The following is a 17,403-nucleotide window of genomic DNA, read 5'->3' as shown; positions in this document are numbered from 1 at the left end:
TAGAGATAGGGTTTCACCATGTTGACCAGGCTGGTCTCGAACTCCTGACCTCAGGTGATCCACCCACCTCAGCCTCCCACAGTGCTGAGACTACAGGTATGAGCCACCGTGCCCAGCCCTGAACAACACACTTCTAACTAATCCATGGATCTAAGAGGAAGTCTTAAGGGAAAAAATATTTTCTACTGAATGAAAATGAAAATGCAGCATATCAGAATTTCTGGGATGCAGCCAAAGCAATGCTTAGAGGAAAACTTTATAGTATTAAATTCTTACCTTAGAAAAGAAGAAAGATCTCAAATCATTCTCATCATTATTTTTTGAGACGGTGTCTTGCTCTGTCACCCAGGCTGGAGTGCCGTGGTGCAATCTTGGCTCACTGCAACCTCCCCCTCCCGGTTCAAGTGATTCTCCTGCCTCAGCCTCCTGAGGAACTGAGATTACAGGCATGCAGCGCCATGCCTGGCACATTTTTGTGTTTTTAGTAGAGATGGAGTTTCACCATGTTGGCCAGGCTGGTCTCTAACTCCCCACCTCAAATGATTTGCCTGCCTCAGCCTCCCAAAGTGCTGGGATTACAGGCGTGAGCCACCGCGCCTAGCCTCAAATTATTAATCTAAGCTCCTCCCTTAAGAAACTTTAAAAAAAAAAAAAAGAGCAAAATAAACCTGAACCAAACAGAAGGCAGCAAATAGTAAAGAGCAGAAATCAATGAAACTGAAAGAAGGAAACAGTAGCGAAAAATCGATGAAACTGAAAGAAGGAAACAGTAGTGAAAAATCAATGAAACCAAAAGCTGGTTTTTCAGAAGGATTAGTAAAACTCATAAATGTCTGGCAATACTGACAAAAATGAGAGAATACAGATGGAATTGTCACTATAAACCCCACAGACATTGAAGGATAATTAAAAAAAATACAAAGCAGACTGGGCATAATGGCTCATGCCTGTAATCCCAGCACTTTGAGAAGCTGAGGCAGGTGGATCACCTGAGGTCAGGAGTTCGAGACCAACCTGGCCAACATGGTGAAACTCCATCTTTACTAAAAATACAAAAATTAGCTGGGCATGATGGTGGGCGCCTGTTATCCCGGCTACTTGGGAGGCTGAGGCAGGAAAATCGCTTAAACCTGGGAGGCAGAGGTTGCAGTGAGCTGAGATTGTGCCACTGCACTCCAGCCTGGGCGACAGTCAGACTCCATCTCTAATAATAGTAATAATAATAATAATAGTGATACAGACCCGGCATAGTGGCTCACAGTGGTAATCACAACACTTTGAAAGGCTGAAGTAGGAGGACTGCTTGAGGCCAAGAGTTTGCGACCAGCCTGGGCAACATAGCAAGACCCCATCTACAAAACTGCAACAACAAAAAAATTAGCCTAGCATGATGGCATGTGCCTGTAGTCCCAGTTACTCTGGAGGCTGAGGTGAGAGGATTGCTTGAGCCCAGGAGTTCAAGGCTGCAGTGAGCTGTGTTCACACCACTGTACTCTAGCCTGGGTGACAGAGTGAGACCCTGTCTCAAAAAAAATAGAGAAAAATGCAACATAACCAAGTGGGATTTCCAGATAGGCAAGACTGATTTAATATTTAAAAATCAGGCCAGGCGTGGTGGCTCACGCCTGTAATCCCAACACTTTGGGAGGCCAAGGCGGGTGGATCACTTGAGGTCGGGAGTTTGAGACCAGCCTGGCCAACATGGTGAAACCCCGTCTCTACTAAAAATACAAAATTAACTGGGCATGGTGGTGCATGCATGTAGCTACTTGGGAGGCTGAGGCAGGAGAATCACTTAGAACCCGGGAAGCGGAGGTTGCAGTGAGCTGAGATTGCGCCATTGCACACCAGCCTGGGTGACAGAGCGAGACTGTGTCTCAAAAAAAAAAAAATCAGTTAATGTAATCTATCATGTTAACAGTAAAAAAGAAAAACTATATAATCATATCAGTTGATGCAGAAGAAGCATTCAACAAACTTCAACATCCATTCATGTTTTAAAAAAACTCTTAGCAAACTAGGAATAGATGAGACTTCCTTGATCTGATAAACAGTATCTATTTAATGATGAAAGACTGTGTTTGCTCTCAAATTGGGAGAAAGACTAGGGTGTCCACTCTTACCATTTCTCTTCTACATCACACTGGAAATCCTAACCAGTGCCAAGAGGCAAGAAAAATAAATAAAAGGCATACAGATTGAAAAGGAAGAAATCAAACTGTCCCCATTCAAATGAGATGATTTCTATGTAGAAAATCGCAAGGAACCTACAAAAAGGTTTCCAGAACCTTGAGTTAAACAAGATTGCAAGAATACAGTTTTGCATCAGGCCAAAATTGTATCAAACAGCCAAAAATCCATCTTTTTTTTTTTCCTTTTTTGAGACAGAGTCTTGCTCTGTCACCCAGGCTGGAGTGCAGTGGTGCGATCTCTGCTCATTGCAACCTCCGCCTCCCAGGTTCAAGCAATTCTCCTGCCTCAGCCTCCCAAGTAGCTGAGATTACAGGTGCCCCCCGACCATGCCTGGCTAATTTTTTGTATTTTTAGTAGAGACAGGGTTTCGCCATGTTGGCCAGGCTGGTCTCGAACTCCTGACCTCAGGTGATCCACCCGCCTCGGCCTCCCAAAGTGCTGGGATTACAGGTGTGAGCCACCGCGCCCTGCCAAAAATCCATCATATTTCTTTAGACTAGCAGTGAACAATTGGAAACTGAATCTAGAAAAACAATACCAGTAATAAAAGCTCCAAATTGGCCAGGCGCGGTGGCTCACACCTATAATCCCAGCACTTTGGGAGGCAGAAGGGGGTGGGTCACCTGAGGTCGAGTTTGATACCAGCCTGGTTAACATGGGGAAGCCCTGTCTCTGCTAAAAATACAAAAATTAGCTGGGCATGGTGGTGGGCGCCTGTAGTCCCAGCTATTCGGGAGGCTGAGTCGGGAGAATCGCTTGAACCTGTGAGGTAGAGGTTGCAGTGAGCCCGAGATCTCGCCACTGCACTCCAGCCTGAGCGACAGAGCGGGACTCTGTCTCAAAAAAATAAAAAAGCTCCAAATTAAGTACTTAGGTATAAATCTAATGAAATACACAATATATGTAGTATCTATATGCCAAAAACTGCTGATGAAAGAAATCAATGAAGACCTGAGTAAGTGGAGAGATGTACTGTGCTTATGGATATGAAGACTCAATAACATGTCAATTCTCCAGAAGTTAATAAATGTGTAAATTTACTTCAATTGAGGATTTTTTATTAGACATAGACAAGCTGATTCTAAAATTCAGATGGAGGCCAGGTATAGTGGCTTACGCCTGTAATCCCAGCACTTTGGGAGGCCAAGGCGGGAGGACTACTTGAGCCCAGGAGTTTGAGACTAGCCTGGGCAGCATGGCGAGACTTCATCTCTACAAATAATAAATTAGCCATGTGTGATGGTGCATGCCTGTGGTCTCACCTACTCGGGAGGCTGATGTGGGAAGATCACCTGAGCCCAGGAGGTTGAGGCTGTAGTGAGCCATGATCGTGCCACTGCACTCTAGCCTGGGCAACAGAGTGAGACCTCATCTCCAAAAATAATAATAATAATTTAAAAATTCAAATGGAAAGGTGAAGGAACTAGAGTAGCCCAGACAATTTTGCAGAAGAATAATGTGGAAGGAAGTACAGCACCCAATTTTTCAGAATTGCTATGAAGCTGTACAGTTCTCAAGACTGTGACACCGATGAAGAGATAGACATATAGGCCATTGAAACAGTATAGAGAATCCAGAGATAGACCCACACAAATATGTTCAATTGATTTTTTTTTTTTTTTTTTGAGACGGAGTCTCGCTCTGTCACCCAGGCTGGAGTGTGCAGTGGCGCGATCTCGGCTCACTGCAAGCTCCGCCTCCCGGGTTCACGCCATCCTCCTGCCTCAGCCTCTCGGAGTAGCTGGGACTACAGGCACCCGCCACCACGCCCGGCTAATTTTTTTTTTTTTTTGTATTTTTAGTAGAGACGGGGTTTCACCGTGGTCTCGATCTCCCGACCTCGTGATCCGCTCGCCTTGGCCTCCCAAAGTGCTGGGATTACAAGCGTGAGCCACCGCGTCTGGCCTGTTCAATTGATTTTTGTCAAAAGTGCAAAGGCAATCAGTTCAGTGGTGGAGGAAGGATAGTTTTTTGTTGTTGTTTGTTTTTTTTCTTTTTTTTTTAAGACAGAGTCTCGCGCTGTCACCCAGGCTGGAGTGCAGTGGTGGGATCTTGGCTCACTGCAACCTCGGCCCTCCAGGTTCAAGTGATTCTGCCTCAGCCTCCTGAGTAGCTGGGACTACAGGCGCACGCTACCACACCCAGGTAATTTTTTGTATTTTTAGTAGAGATGGGGTTTCACCGTGTTAGTCAGGATGGTGTTGATCACCTGACCTCGTGATCCGCCCGCATCGACCTCCCAAAGTGCTGGGATTATAGGCATGAGCCACTGCACGCGCCCCAGGATAGTCTTTTTAATGCATTGGGACAACCGGACATCCACGTGCAGGAAAGTGAACTTCAACCTAAACCTCACACCTTACCCCGAAACTAGAAAGGATCATAGATGTAAATGTAAAACCTGACACTGTAAAACTTCTAGAAGAAAACGTAAGAGGTCCGGGCACGGTGGCTCACACCTGTAATCCCAGCACTCTGGGAGGTCAAGGCGGGTGGATCACCTGAGGTCAGGAGTTCGAGGCCAGCCTGGCCAACATAGTGAAACCCCGTCTCTACTAAAAATACAAAAATTAGCCAGGCATGGTGGTGAACGCCTGTAGTCCCAGCTACTCAGGAGGCTAAGGCAGGAGAATCACTTGAATCCAGGAAATGGAGGTTATAGTGAGCTGAGATCACACCACTGCACTCCAGCCTGGGCGACAGAATGAGACCGTGTGTCAAAAAAAAAAAAAAGAAAACATAAGAGAAAATCTTTGTGATCTTGGATGAAAGCTTTTAGCTATCAGCTGAGTATGGTGGCTCACACCTGTAATCCTAGTACTTTGGGAGGCCCAGGTAGGAGGATCACTTGAGCCCAGGAAGCCGAGGCTGCAGTGAGCTATGACTATGCCACTGTACTCCAGCCTGGGCAACAGAGCAAGACGTTGCCTCTGCAAGGGGTAAAAAAAAAACCTCTTAAATATAACACCAAAACTCAATCCATAAAAGAAAATATTGATAAATTATACTTCATCAAAACTGAAAATTTTTGGCCAGGTGCAGTAGCTCACGCCTGTAATCCCAGCACTTTGGGAGGCCAAGGCAGGTGGATCACCGGAGGTCAGAAGTTCAAGACCAACCTGACTAACATGGTGAAACTGTGTCTCTACTAAATACAAAAAGTTAGCCAGGCATGGTGGTGTATGCCTGTAATCCCAGCTACTTGGGAGGCTGAGGCAGGAGAATCGCTTGAACCCGGGAGGCAGAGGTTGCAATGAGCCAATATTGCGCCATTGCACTCTAGCCTGGGCAACAAAGACAAAACTCCATCTCAAAAGAAAAAAAAAAAAGGAAAAGTTTTGTTCTGAGAAAACTAGTTAAGAAAGTGAAAAGACCGGCAACAGACTGGGAGAAAATACAGGTATTTGGAAATCACATATCCAGCGAATTACTCATATTCAGAATATTTAAAGAATTTTTAAAACTCAGGCTGAGCACGGTGGCTCACGCCTGTCATCTCAGCACTTTGGGAGGTCTAGGCAGGTGGATTACTTGAGCCCAGGAGTTTGAGACCAGCCTAGGCAATGTGGCGAAACCCTGTTTCTACTAAAAATGTAAAAAAATTAGCCGGGTGTAGCAGTGCACACCTGTAGTCCCAGCTACTCAGGTGGCTGAGGCATGAGAATCGCTTGAACCCAGAAGGTGGAGGTTGCCAGTGAGCCGAGATCCATGCCACTGCACTCCAGCCATGGGGCAGAGTGAGACCCTGACTCAAATAAATAAGCCGGGCACAGTGGCTCACGCCTGTAATCCCGGCACTTTGGGAGGCCGACGCGGGCAGATCACCTGAGGTCAGGAGTTCAAGACCAGCCTGACCAACATGGAGAAACCCCATCTCTACTGAAAAAACAAAATTAGTCGGGTGTGGTGGCGCATACCTGTAATCCCAGCTACTCAGGAAGCTGAGGCAGAAGAATCGCTTGAACCCAGGAGGCGGAGGTTGCAGTGAGCCGAGATTGCGCCATTGCACTCCAGCCTGGGCAACAAGAGTGAAACTCCGTCTCAAATTAATTAATTAATTAATTGAAATTAAAACTCAACAGTAAGAAAACAACACAAAAACTGGGCAAAGACAAGATATGGGATGGCAAAAAAAAAAAATCACACGAAGACAAGCGCGGCATGATTAGTCATTAGCACAATGAGATGCCACAGCATAGCTATCAGAATGATTGAACTTTTAAAAACAAAACAAAAACTGAAAGTACAGGTGCTGGGAAAGACAGGAAGCAACTATAACTCTCACACATTGCTGTTTGGAAAACAAAGTGATAGTGCTACTCAAGGGAAAAAGTCTGGCAGTTTCTTACCAAGTTAAACATACATTTACCGTATAACCCAGCATTTCTACTCCTGGGTCTTTACCCAGAAGAAAGATAGACTTATGTTAAAGAAAAACCTACATAGGAGTGCTGATAGTGGCGTTATTCATTGGCACATGGGTCAGTGTCCTCCAGGAGCTAGATTAGGGCTGAGTCAGTAAGCTTCCTTGCAGATGGAGTCCCTGTCTGGATCTGCAAAGGCCACCTGCCCCAGCCCTGACTGTTTTATACTAATAGATTCATTTGAGCAAGGCCTAGAGCTTATCCACTGTCTCACACCGTGGGCTGATGGATGCCTGCTGTGAGCTGATTCAGCTCCCTCAGCACACTTTCCATGGCCAAAGATCGTCAGTTACACTGAGGGCAAACTAATCATAACGATTGGGGTGAGCATAGGTTTCTGTTAAATGATGCCTGGACCTTTGTACCAGAAAAAAACAAGGCTATGAGCCTTGCTACTGGCTGGGTCTTCAGGAATTTTTAGCCAGTCTAGCAACATGACTCGTCATTATGCACAAATACTAATCGCAAAACTTAGTTTGAGGAAATAATGGTGATGTTCCTTTACAGATCTTATCAACATTTCTATGAACAAAACTTTGACTTGGTTTCTGTTTCAGATCACAAAAATGGACAGCACTTTATAATACCTCAAATGGCAGACAGGTAAGGTCATTGAAATACCAGTTTTGTCTATCGCTAATATTTCCTTGGTTGTATTATGTTTAAGTATATCATATTTTGTGTTTAACAAAGCCCATACATTTTTCTCTTTTATGGCTATACCATTTGGAAATAAGACGGCTGTAAGTAAACCACTATATACAACTTAAGTTTCAAAGAGCACAAGTAGCAATTTTACTAATAGGAAAATTGGAACCAGTGATATTGTCACTGTTTTAGCCAGTTGTGACAGTATTTTGTATTTATTTATTTACAGAATACTTCTGTATTATAGGAGATTACATTATCTATGACAGGGGTTGGCAAACTTTTCTTCTAAAGGGCCAAATAATAAATATTTTAGATTTGTGGGTAATATGGCCCCTTTTGCAACAGCTTAACTCTACTGTTGTAGATGAAAGCATCTGTGGACACTATAAATGAATGGGTGTGTCTATTCCAGTGAAATTTTATTTCTGGACACTGAAATTTGAATTTCAAATAGTTTTCACGTTATGAAATATTGTTTTTTCTTTTTGCCCCCAAATATTTTAAAACGTGAAAACCATTCCTAGCTCAACTGAACAAAAAGAAGGCCATAATTTTGCTGACCCCTGGTCTATAAGAGCAGATGAGTTCATTGCTACAGGAATGAACCTTAAACCCTTGTTTTGCAAGTTACCTTTGCACAGAAACTGTCAAGAGTTTATGAAATGACTAACTGCTATTCCAGATATAATCTTGCCATCCCGATCTTTTACATCTTCCCTTTTTGTTTTTTGTTTTTTGTTTTTTTTTGCTTTTGTAGAGACAGGGTCTTGCTATGTTACCCAGGCTGGTGGCAAACTCCGGGACTCAAGCAATCCACCTGCCCTGGCCTCCCTACGAGCAACTACATCTGGCCTTGTATTTTCTTTTCTTTTCTTTTCTTTTCTTTTCTTTTCTTTTCTTTTCTTTTCTTTTCTTCTTTTTTTGAGACAGAGTCTTGCTCTGTCGCCCAGACTGGAGTGCAATGGTGCAGTCTAGGCTTACTGCAACCTCCAACTCCCAGGTTCAAGCAATTCTCCTGCCTCCGCCTCCCGAGTTTCTGGGACTATGGGTGCGTGCCATCACACCCGGCTAATTTTTGTATTTTTAGTAGAGATGGGGTTTCACCATGTTGGCCAGGCTGGTCTCAAACCCCTGACCTCGCCGGGCGCAGTGGCTCACACCTGTAATCCCAGCACTTTGGGAGGCCGAGGCGGGTGGATCACGAGGTCAGGAGTTCGAGACCAGCCTGGCCAAGATGGTGAAACCCTATCTCTACTAAAAATACAAAAATTAGCCAGGCGCAGTGGCGTGCGCCTGTAATCCCAGCTACTCTGGAGGCTGAGGCAGGAGAATTGCTTAAACCCTGGCGGCAGAGATTGCAGTGAGCTGAGATTGCGCCACTGCACTCCAGCCTGGGTGACAGAGTGAGACTCCATCTCAAAAAACAAACAAACAAAAAAAAACCCTGACCATGTGATCCTCCCACCTCAGCCTCCCAACGTGCTGGGATTATAGGCGTGAGCCATCAAGCCCGGCATATTTTCTTATATCATGCTTTTTTTTTAATACTTCAAAAATTGTGACTCCTCACATAAGGGCCTGGAAGGTAACCTGGCAATAGCTTTTGTCGTTTAGTTGGTGGACGATTTTTTTTTCCCCTTTAACACTTACATGATTGTGGTATTTCAGAAGGAGTTACTTTCACCAGATTGTTCTGTTTAGAGCTCCTCACTGACTCTATTGGTCTGTAGAATGCTTGGTTCTAACATGGTCCATGAACTGTAATAATATTTTTATCTCTTGGGTGTCTTAAACTTTACAGAGTTCACAAATCTGGCTTTATTTATGTACTTATTAGCTTTCTATGTTTTCTTAGCAGCCTGGATTTGTCTGAATTGGCAAAAGCTGCTAAGAAGAAACTTCAATCTGTGAGTATCTCTCTGTACTGGTTTTCTCTAGTATGAGAATCGGTACATCCTGCTGATACCTACTCTCAATGCAGGTTACCTATTGCGCCAGATGACTTTATTTCATACTTTTATTTGTTAAACTAGAAGCAGACTATTGAGTATACAGCACTGATGACCACAAGGACTATTAAGTTCAGTATATTCAATTCATTGATTCTGCTTCAGATAATCTCATTTTTCTCTGTCATGTAAAAACTGCAGATGGCACCTTTGGCATTAGGCAGTTGTTCTCCTCAGGAGAGTTCCCTAGTTCCTCTCAGTGTCATGAGTAAGTAGGGCACGCGTTCTTGGGGTGACTTAGCCACGTAGGATTCTAGAGCTGGTAAATGCTGATGCTGAAATGGTGGCGAGTCCCATAGATTCACTGGCTGCCATTTGGATCCAGCCATACTGTAACCCTCTTTCCCATCCCATGCCATTCATCAGTGCTTTTTAAATTTCTGCTGTTAAAAGCTGGTGGTCTTGACCCACATGCACGCTCAGAGTTTGCCGGCTCTGCGCCACAACCTCCCTTTAGCCTGTGTCTTTCTTCCAGACTGCCCACCTCAGCCTTAGGAAAGGCCTAAGGGCCCAGGCCTCAAGGCCCTGGGAAATCTACTTCTCTGGGATTGACTTCTCTTTGTCTAGTTCTCTCACATGAAGCCTCACCAGGGCACTTCTCTCCACTTTAACCACCAAAGTATACTCCTCAGCTGTTCCCATTGCTCTTTGGATCAGAACCAAGATTCTTAACTTCTTTTTGTAACCCATAAGGGCATCATTCAACTCTCACCTTTCAGAGATTGCCCTGCTTCCCATCTGGTTCCGTGTGTGTGTGTGTGTGTGTGTGTGTGTGTGTGTGTGTGTGTGTGTTGTCTGTCTGTCTGTCTGTGTGTCTTTAGATTAACACGCTCTGAGGCCGTGAGCTGCACATTCAAGTCCTCTTCCAGGAATCCTCCTTTGCCTACAGTGTTTGCCTTTCCCAGCTTCCATCTCTCTGATCATTCAAGGACTTGAAATCTGACCAGTGTAGGTAGCGGCTTTCCCAAAGCCTGACTCTGACATTGCAACTTCCCTAATTTATGACTTTCTCCTCATTTCCGTTTTCACAGAAGACCCTTTACTAAAACTTCATATAATACTCAGTATTAAATATTACATTAAATGAATTTATTCTTACTAGTATTTAACTGTATTATGAAATAAATGTGTTTTATGCAATTTGGTGTCTCTGTGTTCTGTATCTACAGTTTTGTGTGTCTGTGTGTTTTATTGCCTTAAGGAAGTTGTAAACTAAGATGATCAAACTAAGGTGCTTTGGAGTCAGATAGCACTAAATATTGTGTTTTCCTTTTAATTACTCACAATCTGTAAGTAAATTTTATTATAAATAATCCAAACCTAGATTAAAAACCTACATTTTCTTAGACTATCCTACATTTGCTTCACTGGAAGCTGCATGAAAGCTGAGATTATGCCTGTAATGTCTCTAGCATGTGGCAGGCATGAAGTAAAGCCCTAGAACAGAGTCTAGTATAGCTCTCAAGAGCTGCGGCTGTGGGTCAGACTGGTCAGTACATATCTCAGCCCTGCCAAGCTTCCTAGCCTCCCTGTGCTTTGGCATCCTCTCGTAGAAAAGGGAGATAAGGATCCTGCAGGGGCTGCCCACCAGAACTGCTCAGAGTGGGCTGCCACCGTTACTTGTTGACCCTCACCCTGTGGTCTCCTTCTCACAGGTGACCATCTTATCAGCGCCAGGTCAGTGTTTATCCTCCAGTATCTTTCTCCTGTCCTCCTTCTCTTCCTCCCTTTATCCTTTCTTTCCTTTCTCTTTTCCTTCCCTCCCTTCTGATGAAGAGCTGAGAGAAACATAACAAAGGCTAATGTATTCCTTGAATGAGTAAATGTTAGCATTTTCAAAGATGTAAACTTGGATCTCAGGTCTGTCACTTACTAGCTTTGTGACTTTAGGCAAGCTACTATCTTCTCTGCCTCAGTTTTCTTGTCTTAAAAATGGGACAATAGTAGTTCCTGTTTTCATAGAGGTGTTATAAGTGAAATATGATATTGTTAGCACAGTGCCTGGGATATAAGCCCTTAATCAGCGTTGGCCATTGTAGTTGTTGCTAGTAATAATAACATTAGCTTGTAGTTCCATGGAGGAAGAAACTGGATATTTATGAAGCAAGGTCAAGCTCCCAATCCTTCATCATCTTGTCTAGCAACAGGCTCTCTGGGTTTATTTTTAATTATAGTGCGACCACATTTGGGAAGATTTGGAAAATAGAGAAGGGGGACCATCCTCATTGCTATACTCTTAATGGAGTCAGGCTCAATATTTTGGTACATTTCTTTCAGTTCTTATTTTATATGCATATCTTTTTTTAAAACGAACTTAATCATAATAGTAGGCGTTTATAACCTGCTTTTTTTCACTCAATAATATATTGTACCCATTTTAACATATTCCTATGAGGGCTCTGTAACCAGCACTTGTTTTTTCTTTTTTTTTCGAGACAAGGTCTCACTCCATCACCCAGGCTGGCGTGCAGTGGTGCCATCATGGCTCACTGCAACCTTGAACTCTCAGGCTCAAGTGATCTTCCTGCCTCTGCCTCCCAAAGTGTTGGGATTATAGGCATGAGCCACCACACCCAGCCTGTAGCCAGCATTTTAAATTGCTGCATTAAATCCTTTCTGGCCAGCCAGTGCCTCTTTTCTGGCCCCTCTTAAAGTGTGAGGTACCATGTGTGGATGTAAGGAACCCAATAGGGAATATAACAGATTCAGCATCTGCCCTCCCAAAGCAGATATCAGACAGTTTAAGAGTCACAACTATCACATGTCAAGGTGTTTCATGAGGCAGAAAGTGCAGAGAGAGGCGGAGCCACCCCAAAAGGGGCTTAACCTCATCTGGGCCAGGAAGACCTCAATTATCCTCCATGTGCCCAGGGAGGCACTGCAGGCTGTGAGGTGGTTGTTGTGTGCTGAAGAGTCAGGCTGTGCTTTGTTAGGAAGCTTCCTTCTGGAGACTGAAGCAGTAGGACTGCTACTGAGAAAGAGAGCAAAGAAACTCAGCTGAGGTCTGGGTCATGTTTTTGTGCAAGGGCACATTTTATCCTCTCAAAACAGCATGTCTTTTGCTTTTCTTTTTTCTTTTTTGAGATAGGGTCTCACTCTGTCACCCAGCCTGGAGTGCAGTAGTGCGATCTTGGCTCACTGCAGCCTTGATCTCCTGGGCTGAAGTGATCCTCCTGCCTCAGCCTCCTGAGTAGTTGGCACCACAAGCATGCACCACCATGCCCAGCTAGTTTTTGTATTTTCTGTAGAGGCGGGGTTTCACCATGTTGCCCAGGCTGGTCTCGAACTCCTAGGCTTAAGCAATCCACCTGCCTCAGTCTCCCAAAGTGCTGGGATTATAGGTGTGCACCACTGAGCCTGGCTGTTTTTGCATGGGTATAGGATCCCTTACACTTTGGGGAACTGATAAGCACTTTTAAGTGCAGAAAAGGAGGCTTACAGGATGATATCACAAGAAGAGTAGAGAACTGGAACCTACTTCTGAGATGATGCACTTTAGATGCCTCTTAGCTCCTTAATAGCAGCAGCTCTGTCTGTGTCATAAAGTAGTGAAATTGCTGTGGTTAGCAGACATTTCTAGAGGCCCTGTACGATTTTGAAAATGTTATGTCTGTTTAACAGTGGGTATGTACCAAGCACTGGCATTGGATAAGATGTAGGCAATAACAGGGTGACTAAGTCGCAGTTCCCTCTCGTCCTCCTGGTGTTAATCGTTGTCCCTTGTGTTCCTGATATTTTTTACTTTCAGCTAAGTAATCATTTGTTTGAAGAACTTGCCATGGATGTGTACGATGAAGTTGACAGGCGAGAGACGGATGCAGGTGACTTGACGTAGCTTTATCTAATAAGCTTCTGTTATCAGTGGGCAGTGAAAAGCTGCCAGGCTCAGTGTTTTACTAGTTCAATTTCTGCTGTCCTGATGGTGCGAGTGTCGACGTTTGCCTTTGCGTGTGTTGGCTTCAGAGTGTGTTTCCCCTCGTAGTGCGTGAGCTGTGCCTCCCAGGAGCAGTGGCACACAGGTGTGATGAGGTTTGTCTCTGGCTCTTTCCTCTGGCTAGTCTGGCTTGCCACGCAAAACCACAGCGCCCTGGTAACCGAGACAACGGTCGTCCCCTTTCTTCCGGTCAATCCTGAGTACTCATCAACACGAAACCAGGCAAGTGGCTCAATTTGGAAAGGAATAGTAGTTGGGGAATGGCTGATGTCATGGTGTTTCATTTTCCCAGGACAAGTATTCTAAATGTTTTGATTGATTAAAAATTTAATATCCTTTATACATATACACACACACACAACCCCCAAATTGATAAGAAGAACAATAGACGATAAATAAATGACTGGGAAAGAATATGAAACAATTCACAGAAGAAATACAAATGTGAAGAAATGTTTAACCTTGTCAGTAATCTAAGAAAGCAACTTAAAAGAATTAGTGCAAGTTTTATCAGTCAAATTAATAAAATATATAATAAAGGATACTCCAAACTGGTAAGGATGTGGTAAGCTGAGCTTTCTCTTGCAACAGGTAGAACTTTAAATTGCTGTAGATGTTAGAAAAGCAATTTGTTTACCAGTTTCAGAAGCCTCAAAATTAAGTACATCCTTTTACATGGGAATTTCTCATTTGAGAATATGCTCTAATAAAATAAAAATAGATTTATGCACATGATTTTCGTCAAAGCACTGCTGTATATAATAGAGCGTTAAAAACAGCTAACACATCCATCAAGAGGAGAAATGTTGGATGAATTAGGAAGGTGTTTTAGTCTTTACAATTAGCAGCTATATATAAGGATAGGGTATATCTAGACTATGATTTTGTTTAACTTAAATTTTTTTTTTTTTTTGGGGACGGAGTCTTGCTCTGTTGTCCAGGCTAGAATGCAGTGGCGCCATCTCAGCTCACTGCAACCGCCACCTCCTGGACCCAAGCGATTCTCCTGCCTCAGCCTCCCCGAGTAGCTAGGATTACAGGCACCCGCCACCATGCCTGGCTAATTTTTGTACAAAGTCCTGACCTCAAGTGATTCTCCCACCTCAGCCTCCCAAGGTTCTGGGATTACAGGCATGAGCCACTGTGCCCGGCCTTAACTTAAAATTTAAAAATTCTCCTCAAAATTAATATATTATTACTGGGTTTGCTTCCAAACTGAAGCATTAATAGAAGAAAAGCATTTAGTAGAACGATTTTATTTTTGCTTACCAAAATAGACCTGTATTGTGAGAACAATGCATATGTGAGAAATGCCATAACATTTATTATGAAATCTCTTATATAAATGGTTTTAAACTGTTCATATGGAAAATAAGCATTAACTTGGTTTGATTATGGCTGAGATTAATTGTACTTTGATCATGTCAGAAGAAAGTATTTGCAGAAGTCTGTCAATAGTCTGACTAGTTTTATGTGACTATTTATGTATATATTTTTACACTGGGAAATATTTCCAATTATTTTCCCACCTTTAGGGCAGACAGAAGTTAGCTCGGTTCAACGCCCATGAGTTTGCCACGCTGGTCATTGACATTCTCAGTGACGCCAAGAGGAGACAGCAGGGCAGTTCTCTCTCGGGTTCAAAAGGTAACTGCTCAAACCTCCAAACATTTGCATTTTTTGGCCCTCTAAATTTGACTCAAGTGTTAAAGTTATAAACTAATTAAAGCTGTCATCAACATGACAGTTCTATAGGTTTTTGGTTTTTTGTTTTTTTACTTTAAGTTCTGGGATACATGTGCAGAATGTGCAGGCTTCTTACATAGGTATACTTGTGCCATGGTGGTTTGCTGCACCTATTGACCTGTCCTCTAGGTTCCCTCCCCTTAGCCCCAACCCCTATAAGTTTTATTGGTAGTATATTGTGATAAATAGTTTACCTGTCTGAGCCCTGGTGAATTAACAATACTTCAGAGTTACTAACTGCTACACATATTTATCTTATATATGATTTCTGTTTTGTTTTGGGACACTTACCTACCCTGTAAAATTGCATGCTGAAATTAACCCAAAACTCTGGCTTAGATCTTGTTAAAGGACATAAGAAAATAAACTCTTCTTGGCCGGGCACGGTGGCTAACACCTGTAATCCCAGCACTTTGGGAGGCCAAGGCAGGTGGATCACCTGATGTCAGGAGTTCCAGACCAGCCTTGCCAACATGGTGAAACCCCATCTCTACTAAAAATACAGAAATTAGCAGGGCTTGGTGGCAGATGCCTGTAATCCCAGCTACTTGGGAGGCTGAGGCAGGAGAATCACTTGAACCTGGGAGGCGGAGGTTGCAGTGAGCTGAGATTGCACCACTGCACTCCAGCCTGAGTGACAGAGCAAGGCTCTGTCTCAAAAAAAAAAAAAAAAAAAAAGGGAAAAGAAAAACTGTTCCTGATTGAAACTGCATAATATCTGCTGTTGCTTACCTACAAAACTGAGTTCAACATAATTAAAATTTGTTGCCATAAGCGTTAAATGTCTTCAGTGAGAATTACTCTGATATACAATTATAAGGAGAGCTCTGAGCATCTGTTTCACAGGTGCCCCGTTGAGTCTAGTTCGGTAGCCCAGGTCATGTCTGCATGCTTAGGAATGTCCTTCCTCTCCAGCCCTATTACTGTATCCATATTGGTTTTTTCTAATTATAGAAATTAGACGTTTTTCATTGTAAATCATTTAAGCAAAAGAAATATGTACCATAAAAATTAAGTTTTCAGTCAATATCACATTCCCCAAAGACAGTAATCATTAACTGACAACAACTCATTTGTTCTTCTTGCCTGTTCAGGAATTTGATTTTATCTGTTCAACCAGGAATAAGGAAGTTCTGAAAGGTTTATTAAATTTTGGTGAAGGCACAGTGACAAGAGTCTTTGGATAAGTTTAAAGTCTTAAAATGGCCTGGGTGTGGTGCCTTACGCCTGTAATCCCAGCACTTTGGGAGGCTGAGGCGGGCAGATCATTTGAGGTCAGGAGTTCGAGATCAGCCTGGGCAACATGGTGAAACCCATCTCTACTAAAAATACAAAAAAATTAGCTGGGCGTGGTGGCATGTGCCTATAATCCCAGCTACTCAGGAGACTGAGGCAGGAGAATTGCGTGAACCTGGGAGACAGAGGTTGCAGTGAGCCGAGATCACACCACTGCACTCTAACCTGAGCAACAGAGTGAGACTCTGTCTCAAAAAAAAAAAAAAAAAAAAATGGCCGGGCACGGTGGCTCACACCTGTAATCCCAGCACTTTGGGAGGCTGAGGTGGGCAGATCACAAGGTCAGGAGATTGAGACCATCCTGGCTAACACGGTGAAACCCCGTCTCTACTAAAACTACAAAAAATTAGCCAGGCGTGGTGGTGGGCACCTATAGTCCCAGCTACTCAGGAGGCTGAGGCAGGAGAATGGCGTGAACCTGGGAGGCAGAGCTTGCAGTGAGCCGAGATTGCGCCACTGCACTCCAGCCGGGGCGACACAGCAATACTCCGTCTCAAAAAAAAAAAAAAAAAAAAAATTGTTTTAACTTAAAAAACAAAGTCTTAAAAAATACCTGCTCTTTGATTTGATAATTCCATTCTTAGGTGTTAACTGAAGGGAAATCATCAGAGATGTTATATGTATGTTATGTAGAACAACACAAACATTAGAAGCAACTAAGTAATAAAGAGGAACAATTAGTCACATTTTTAAATAGTACATACTGCACTTTCGGAGGCCAAGGCAGGTGGATCACGAGTTCAGGAGATCGAGACCATCCTGGCTAACATGGTGAAACCCTGTCTCTACTAAAAATACAAAAAATTAGCCGGGCATGGTGGCGGACGCCTGTGGTCCCAGCTACTCAGGAGGCTGAGGCAGGAGAATGGCGTGAACCCGGGAGGTGGAGCTTGCAGTGAGCCAAGATTGCGCCACTGCGCTCCAGCCTGGGCGACAGAGCAAGACTCCGTCTCAAAAAAAAAAAAAAAGTACATACTTTTCTTTTTTTTTTCATACTTATCTTTTTTTAAAAGAATATATAATTGTCTTAGTCCCTTTTGTGTGGCTATAAAAGAATACCTGAGACTCGGTAGTTTGTAAAGAAAAACGGTTTATTTGGCTAATGATTCTGCTGACTAGAGGATTGGGCATCTGGTGAGAGCCCCAGGCT

At 43.4% G+C, this 17,403-nt stretch overlaps 1 protein-coding gene across 13 annotated transcripts in view; it reads left to right on the top strand.

The window, feature by feature from the left end:
- The window catches only part of GIT2 (GIT ArfGAP 2), a 65,462-nt gene that overhangs the window by 22,582 nt on the left and 25,477 nt on the right, over positions 1-17,403 (top strand). For 7 of the 13 annotated variants that reach the window (XM_003279659.3, XM_030821360.1, XM_030821359.1 and 4 more), the window contains exons 8-13: positions 7,175-7,220; positions 7,355-7,360; positions 9,124-9,175; positions 13,026-13,098; positions 13,336-13,433; positions 14,747-14,858. In XM_003279659.3, the coding sequence (XP_003279707.1) occupies positions 7,175-7,220; positions 7,355-7,360; positions 9,124-9,175; positions 13,026-13,098; positions 13,336-13,433; positions 14,747-14,858 (387 nt within the window). The remainder of the gene's footprint in view (positions 1-7,174; positions 7,221-7,354; positions 7,361-9,123; positions 9,176-13,025; positions 13,099-13,335; positions 13,434-14,746; positions 14,859-17,403) is intronic. The other 6 variants (XM_003279657.3, XM_003279656.3, XM_003279655.3 and 3 more) reach the window with 2 other exon arrangements.

The sequence above is a fragment of the Nomascus leucogenys genome, chromosome 10, assembly GCF_006542625.1.
Source record: "Nomascus leucogenys isolate Asia chromosome 10, Asia_NLE_v1, whole genome shotgun sequence".
Classification (NCBI taxonomy): domain Eukaryota; kingdom Metazoa; phylum Chordata; class Mammalia; order Primates; family Hylobatidae; genus Nomascus; species Nomascus leucogenys.
The sequence above is the reverse complement of the archived record's forward strand: the minus strand, read 5'-3'. Positions and strand labels throughout refer to the sequence as shown.